Raw genomic sequence first — 8,011 nt, 5'->3', positions numbered from 1 at the left:
AAATGTTACCTTTGGTGTGGTACGTCTGTTTATAGTAAGTGTTACCTTGGTCTGGTACGGAGGGAGTATTAGTTTTTTTTTTTTGGTTTAAATGAGTGCACTATGTCACGGATAAGAATAGAACCCCAAACTTCGTGATTGGAATAAGAGAGCTCTTGTCACTTAAATTAACTATTTAGTCGATTTGTCTTAAAGTTGTTAATATTGTCCGAGGTACTGGCCTTTTTGCTAGTAACATGGACAATTCTATCAACATCATTCTAGATTGTAGAAAACTATTACTCCTTCTGTTCCGGTCATTTGTTATCCTTTTCCATTTTTGGGTATCTCAGTCAATTGTTGTCCTTTTTATTTTAAAAATGAACTTGATGAGCAATTTGATCATTCACACTCAATTTAGTCTACTTGTCATTTAGTAATTGGTCTCCTCCTCTTACCTGGTTCTTTGTGCCAAAACCAAATGACAACAATTGAACGAAACCGAAGAAGTAATAGACTTATTATCTTTGAGCTCCGAGGTTCTAATGCAGTTACGGATGCTTTGGCCAATTATCCAGAAAGACCAAAATGTTCCTAATGAAAGTTCTACTTCTAATGTAATCCCAGGGTGTCTAATAATATCCCGGGCGACTACGGGCGAGAATCAGGCCTTCAGTTTTGGCCACCAAATTTATAAACTTTACTAATAATATTCAATACAAATCTCTACGTATAGTATACTTATATATTTATATTTAGGGCCTCATTTTTTTGTAGTGTATCGAGCCTCCATTTACTTTAAAACGCCCGTGTGTAATCCCCAACTTTTTATTGCATGTTTGTAGTTTTGACTTGGTGGCTTATGCTGAGCTTTTTCTTTGATTGACCCCTTTTTGTTGTACGTTTCATACTTGTCATAATATAATCTAACCTTCCTTTATTTGTATTTTAAATAAACGGTTTGTAGTACCTTCTTTTATTTATGAAAGTTTATTATTATCGAAAAAAAAAAAAAATCTACGCACCATTTTCATATTTTCAATGGAGCCAAATTAAATGTTTTTCATTATTTGGTTCTAAATTATGATAGAATAAATTAAAATGACTTACTAAATGGACGCGCTTTTTTCTCTTGTGAAGTTGTAGACGTTCGAAGTAGTTATCAACGCAATTTTTATTTTAGATTATTGAGAAACAACCTCTTTATGTTGTTAACACAAAAGTAATTAGGGTGCCGTAACCCCTTACCTCACAAGTAGACATTTTATGGGCGTTAATGAGATAATAGGGTAATAATTTTATTGTTGTACCATTTTTTTTTTTAAAAAAAAAGGTCAAGAGGAGTAGAGTTGAGGTATATTCCCTTAGGGTGTATTTGGATACAATTTTAGGAGGGAAGGGGAGGGGAAAGGGAGGAGGGGAGGGAGGGAGGGGAGAGAAGGGAGGTTTGGATAACAAAAATTATGAAGGAGGAAAGGGAAAGGAGGAGAGATGAAGAATTTTTAGAGGATTGAAGGATGTTGGTGGTATAATTAGAGTCCAAATAATATTTTCTTTCCAAATCTTGCCATCTTTGGAAAGATTATAGTTTGTTATAGGAGAAAATAAGTCCTCTCATTTCTCTCCCTTCCATTTTGATTTTTTTATCCAAACAAAGCCTCCTTTTCCTCCTCCCCTCCCCTTCTCTCCAGGATCCAAACGGACCCTTAGGGTGTGTTTGGAAAAATGGAGGGGATCCCTCCAAATCTCTCCTATTCGAGAGATTTTGATTTGCCCCCCTCCAAATCTCCCCCCCTTTCTCCACCCTTATTTACTATCCAAACAAAGGATTTTAAATCCCCTACTCTCCCTCCTTTTCTTTTCCCTCTAAATCACTCAATCCAAACACACCCTTATTGTCCCTCGAGTAGAGTTGAGCAAATAATATGAAAATAGTTATTTCACATTGTCACACAAACTTATTTTTTACTAATACACATACAATAGTACTAGTAGTCTAGGGTTTATTGTATACTCCGTGTATGTATGTATATATTAATGTGCATCATTAAGCACTATTGGCTTGTGAAGAAAGCTGCTAACCTCAAAGTACTATGTACTTTATTCCTTTTCCTCTTTCAAGTTCAAACTCATCAAGCTAAACTCCATTCTTAGGGCACTCAAACAATTTCCAATCAATAACACCATTAACAAAGATTAGTAAAAAAATAAATGAAAAAAGGTAAAAGTGCTTAGATGGTTGGTATGATGATCGAGCGTATGTAGTAGTGATTTTACAGCAGTGAATAGCAGAAGAAGGAAAGGGGGAGAGGTATGGGGAGAGGAAAGATCGTAATAGAGAGGATCGATAACACGACAAGCAGGCAAGTGACGTTTTCGAAGAGGCGAAAAGGGCTGCTGAAGAAAGCAAAGGAGCTTGCTATTCTTTGTGATGCTCATGTTGGTGTTCTCATCTTTTCCAGCACTTCCAAACTCTATGAGTACTCTAATTCAAGGTTTTCTTTCTCTTACTTTTCAATTATCAACTAGAGCCTATATTCTTTGATTTTGAACTATGACCATTTTATGATTTCTTAGCGCATGGATCTAATTCTATATAGATCGACTTCTATCATCTTTGTAACTTAGGGGTACTAAACCATTGATCAGGCATCAATCAATACCTTAAAGATCGTTTAATTCTAATACTTACAGGCCAACGACTGACAATTTCCTCATCGGAAATACATTTTATACACTGCCATAATTAAACTAGGGTAAATCTACGCATTTGACATAACACTTTTTAGAACCGAAAGAACCAATGTTCATAATCAAGCTAATTAATACGCATTTCAACACTCGTTTTAATCACCGTAGAGCAAGCTTTAAGGTTTTGACTTCTTTGAATGGGAGTAACAAAATCTGGCATTTATTGCCAAACGTAGGTTATTAAGGTCTTTAACACCTTCATCATCTATCACTAGTGGTGAATAATCTTGAAAACTTTTTCTAAGGGCGGCCACAAATTGAAAAAAAAACTTAAATTTTATAAATTTTGTTTTGTATGATACATATTGTCATGCCGTTGTAGCTCAAAAGATGAACGGAAACCGGAAAGGTAAGCTTTCCCGGAAGTACCATCTAAACACCGGCATGCTATATTTCAAGTTCAACAATGCTAGAAATAATCTAATGCACCCTTTTTCTCGGTTCCTTAATATAATGCATCCTTATTGCCCAAAACAACAATGATATAAATAATAATGTTGATATAAGAGCTTATTCATAATATTTTCACTACAAAAACTAGAATAAAATGGTTTTGTGATATACGTTGACAACATTCTATACAACCTTTTCACCTAAGATCACTCCAGACACATATGTTACTTCCGATTAGAGCCTTCCATGAAGCACGAATTTTCTTCTGAAAATACTAAGCAAAAAGTTACTGTGTAGTAAAATATACCTGCAAAATTGAAAAGTTACAGTGTTACACAATGTGGAGCATAATGGTATATATTTGGAAGATGAAAATATATCATTTTTCAGTCTTCTCGAACGGCAAGTATTTTTGTAATTTTTTCGGTGTTTGTATGTGTTGTTGAGTCAGCTTGAAGATCAACTTGAAAACCCGTAATTAGCATGAAGCACTATGGCAATGTTTACACGTTTTTTCCACTAGTAGCTAGTAGAGTTTTTTCTTTGATTTTGGAGTATGATCGAATATAGTAAAACAATTTGCTAATCTGATTGTGTTTCTTTTCATCATTAAAAAAAAAAAAAAAACAAATAATTTGATGCAATTTTCGACCAGTTTCATTTTGGATCATTTGAAAATAGTCTCTGTGTTAACAACACATGGGTAACACTTGTACATCGGACTGATTTACCCCGATACTCACCGGGGAGCTTAAGAAATTAGGATAAAGTCGTTTCAGCCCAAGTAAAGATGTCTCCAATATGCAAAAAACATGTTTTAAACTCTGCATAATTGATCTGAAGAATATTCCGTAAATGCTCCATATTATGCACATATGCACTTATGTTTTTGTCAAATGAACCACAAGGGCAAATACAACATAGGGGTTAAGGGATTCGAAACTCAGACCTATATTGTGCAAGATACCTCATTGTAACCACTAAGCTAAGGCATGTTTGTTATATACGCTATTATTGTATGAGACCGTATCTTTTGAAGACTGAACAGATTTAGTCCTGAAAAATTGGGCTAGCTGGATTATTGGCATCACAATAAAACTGTCTTGCAAGAAATGGGTGGCATATATATTTGTTTAGCAGTTGCTGACTACTGTAATGCTGGTGGCAGCATGAAATCAGTGATAGAAAGATATAACAAAGCAAAGGAGGAGCATCACCACCTCAATTCTGAATCACAACTCAAGGTACCTTCTTCGTCTTCTTTCTTCTACATCCCTCTTGATTGCCTTATACTTTCGCTTAGCAGTATAACGGAAAAAAGTGGAGAAAGTTAGACTCCAATCCCCTTTATCAGGATTCATGAACATAATGTACCACCTCTTGAGTCCTGAACCCATCCTCGGAGTCAGTCTCGCTATTAGAACAATTAGCACACACGGGTTTATGGTTATAGAAATTATTAAGAGTATTAATTCCTAAGCACCGGATCCATATGTATTTGTATTTTGGTGTAAATACAAGGTATATATACATGAATATCATGTATATAATCCAATTTGTGTCAGAACCAACGAACTATATTTTAATGGAATTATGTCGCGAGAAACTGGAGTAGTTCAATAAGTTCAGATGTGAGGTTTTGTGTCCTTTCCGAGATGTGGTTGCCTCATTTATTCAAGTAATATTTGATGCCTTCACCAACGGAAAAGCGAAACACACAAGCTGGAGGGACGAAACTTGATGTCAGTTACTTAATACTCCATGTATAATAGCCAAGTAGCTTATAACAAAGGTGAAACATGAGATGCACAAATAATATCGCAGGAGTCAACATAATTCCCTTAAAGTATAGTTCGTTGGTACTTACAGAAACTGCTACATTATGGTAACGGCACTTACGGCATTACAGAGGTAGTAGAAGGAAAACACATACTCATAGCAGAAATGTTACAGCCTTACAGTAAAGACTCAACATTCTCCAACAGTTTCATGTTAGAGCATGGAATTTGAATGAGATTTCCTAGTGCCAGGTTCACAAGGAGTAAAGGAGCTCTTACCACCTTGATGACTAAGGTACATCGGAAAAAGTATAATGCGTAGTTACTCTAATTAGGGCCATGGGAACAACAATGGGCTTCACACAACAAACTGTCAGCCAGTTCACTGTTTCTGCCACATGACACATCCAAGCGAATCACGGATACCAGGTCAACTTCCCTTAACAATTTCAATGGCCATACGCCAGCATAAAGGCCACACCTGTATTGGATAAAGAAAGAGATCAATTATTCTGGGACGGACTAATAAAACGTCAGATAATTAGTAAATACACTCCTTCAAATTCATGAGTTTAAAAAAAAAAAAAAAAAAAATACTTTACTAACTTACTTACCATTCTTTTTACTGATGTGAAATGGATATTTAGCTGAACAAATCGATAATCTTAATTTTCACATGGTAGTTTTGGCGGCAGGAGGCAGAAGTGATAAGGCACCAGCTGCAGGACCTACAGGAAAGCCACCGGTACACATTCAACTTTTATCTATGAGTAACTTTGAACGCTTGGAAATCCATCGCCTTTTAGCTCTACGGCCACACTAGAATGCAAAACAGGCCTCTTTTTTCGATAGCACTTGTATCATTGTAATGGCAAATAGGTACTCATCAAATATTGCTGAATTTCCTTTTTAAAATCTTAAGAAGTAAAGAAAATAAGAATCATTTGCATACAGATAGATGATAAGTTCTTATGTATCCATGGTAGTTCAACATCAGTAGAGCACTAGTTCAACTAAGCACACGCAGTAAATGACTTGCAGTATCCTGATTTAGATACTTGATACGAGTATCAATTTGTGGTAAGGTAGGCAACTTATGGGACAAAAGCTAAATGGCTTAAGCATTAAGGAACTCAACTACCTAGAAAACCAACTGGAAATGAGTCTGCAGGGTGTTCGCACAAAGAAGGTAAGAATTGTGTCCATTGGTCGGTTTAACATCCTCTTATTTCTATTTGTACATTTTCTAATAACTCGTATGACCTTACATATGCAGGAACAGATCTTAAGCGATGAAATAGAAGAGCTGAATCGCAAGGTGTGAGCTTGTAACTAGATTTATCTAGCTTCCTTGGTATACACTTGACTTGTTGTTGATTCAACTTACATTCTTGTACAGGGAGCAATCATTCAGCGGGAAAACACGGAGCTGTATGAGAAGGTAAACCTCATTTGTCAAGAAAACAGGGAGTTGTACAAGAAGGTATTTGGATAATAGGTTGCATTTCACTCGAAAACAAGTAGAACACTATTTGCTAGTAATTGGTTAACAAGCAAGAATTTACTTTGTCTCAGCTTTATAGTTCAGGAAACATGAATGGCATCGGTAGCAGCGGTATGATGACAAGTGGTTTCAACACTGGGGAGCACCTGTATACTCAATTAAGCCTTCCTGCAAGGCAAAACAATCTAGGATCAGAAGCAGCACCTGAGTTAGGGTAACATACTTTCTCTTACGACTTATTACCAGACTAATTTACATGATTTAAGTCTTTAAGATACTGATTCCTGGTTTTTACACCCAAAAATTGCAGACTACAGTTGCATTAAAACGTACTCCATATTTGGTAAGAGTGAATCAAGTTTCCTTGATCGCAAATTATCCCAAATGGAAAGTACAGCGTAGAGCCACAAGAATGGTTGGGGCCTATAAAATGGAAGCAAATTTACAAGTCTTGTTAAACAGTGTAATTATGTGTGAGAATGTGGACATATATAATGCACCAACTTTCTCTAATTTTTCTTTTCCTTAGGGAGACCTGGGGATCTCTTTCACCCAAGCTCTATCCTTGAGTTGATATCACAGGGAGAAGCCAACACTTAATCCTAAAGCGAAAAATCTAATCAACTAAACTACAACAACAATACAACATCAATCAAATGACCGCCTCATCATGTTTAATTTACCAAACTAAAACATTTGTGGTGATCATCCAAGTCAATCACAACAGCCAACAATCTAAATGTCCCAAGCATGCCTCTATATACCATAGAATGTGTTTAACCAAATAGCTTGTTCCTGCACCGTAATTATACAAAGACACCGCGTGTAGCTATTTGACAATAAATAGCTTGTTCCTGCGCCGTAATTGATCCTAATCTCGGAAGTCATTACTTATCATGAAAGAATGTGTTTAACCAAATATCCCAAGCATGCCTCTAAATACCATATACTCCCTATTACCTTCTTTTCCGCAGGTTATGGGTTCCGATCTTAATTGTTGGATATATTTACGATGGTTGACACTCCATCGACCGCCAATGGTAAATGATAAATTTAGATAACTATAAAATTACGAATCGTTTTTCATAAAGAGTATTTCGACCCTTACATTTGCCTCAGGTTGCACGAAATCTCTCGCATGATAATACTATCTATTCCCTCTCGTTCTAAGCAAATAGAATCGAGAGAATAAAAAATAAAGTTTTGTAATTTGTTTGTTCTTTCATGTTGGTAATTTATGTGTAATTACCGGTTCATTTTAGCGTATTCGGGTTTGGTTCGTAGATGAGTAATTTCTAAATAATATAATGTGAGTTCGGGAAGTACGGAATGTACACTCGCATAATTATTTACGGAATTACGGTATAGTTTTCGGTTCGAATAACTATGACGGAGGTTGGTAGTAATTAAATTACTCGGGTTTTAATTAATTGAAACCGGAATTTCTGAAGAGTTGTAACTCTTCAGAAATACATCTCCCTATACCCTCCTTTGTCATTATAAATAGACAAAGGGATGAGAAGAAAAAGTGACAGTAAAAACAAAAATCTTCTACTGCATCAAAGAACATATAACATTCTACAACAAAATATTTATATATTACGTC

The 8,011-nt window shown here is 35.7% G+C and overlaps 1 protein-coding gene across 3 annotated transcripts; it reads left to right on the top strand.

Moving 5' to 3' along the window:
* The first annotated feature begins 2,059 nt into the window (after positions 1-2,059).
* LOC141639324 (MADS-box transcription factor 23-like) lies at positions 2,060-6,808 on the top strand. Of its 3 annotated transcripts, none has more exons than XM_074448477.1 (8): positions 2,060-2,474; positions 4,292-4,367; positions 5,597-5,646; positions 5,991-6,090; positions 6,178-6,219; positions 6,301-6,384; positions 6,477-6,619; positions 6,716-6,808. In XM_074448477.1, exons 1-8 carry the CDS (start codon positions 2,293-2,295, stop codon positions 6,729-6,731), a joined length of 693 nt encoding a protein of 230 aa, XP_074304578.1. In that variant the 5' UTR covers positions 2,060-2,292; the 3' UTR covers positions 6,732-6,808. The 3 variants fall into 3 exon arrangements, with proteins under 3 accessions (XP_074304578.1, XP_074304579.1, XP_074304577.1); XM_074448478.1 differs by having other exon boundaries at positions 5,585-5,646; positions 6,301-6,342; XM_074448476.1 differs by having other exon boundaries at positions 5,585-5,646.
* The last annotated feature ends 1,203 nt before the right edge of the window (positions 6,809-8,011 follow it).

The sequence above is a fragment of the Silene latifolia genome, unplaced genomic scaffold (assembly GCF_048544455.1).
Source record: "Silene latifolia isolate original U9 population unplaced genomic scaffold, ASM4854445v1 scaffold_338, whole genome shotgun sequence".
In the NCBI taxonomy this organism is placed as follows: Eukaryota; Viridiplantae; Streptophyta; class Magnoliopsida; order Caryophyllales; family Caryophyllaceae; genus Silene; species Silene latifolia.
Note: the sequence above shows the minus strand (reverse complement) of the source record. Positions and strands in the feature narration are given on the sequence as shown.

Coding starts and splice junctions, on each gene's coding strand:
- LOC141639324 (XM_074448476.1), top strand. CDS start 2,293: ATGGGGAGAGGAAAGATCGTAATAGAGAGGATCGATAACACGACAAGC. Junction 5,647..5,990: donor GACCTACAGGAAAGCCACCG/GTACACATTCAA, acceptor GTGGTAAGGTAG/GCAACTTATGGGACAAAAGC. Junction 6,385..6,476: donor ACAGGGAGTTGTACAAGAAG/GTATTTGGATAA, acceptor ACTTTGTCTCAG/CTTTATAGTTCAGGAAACAT.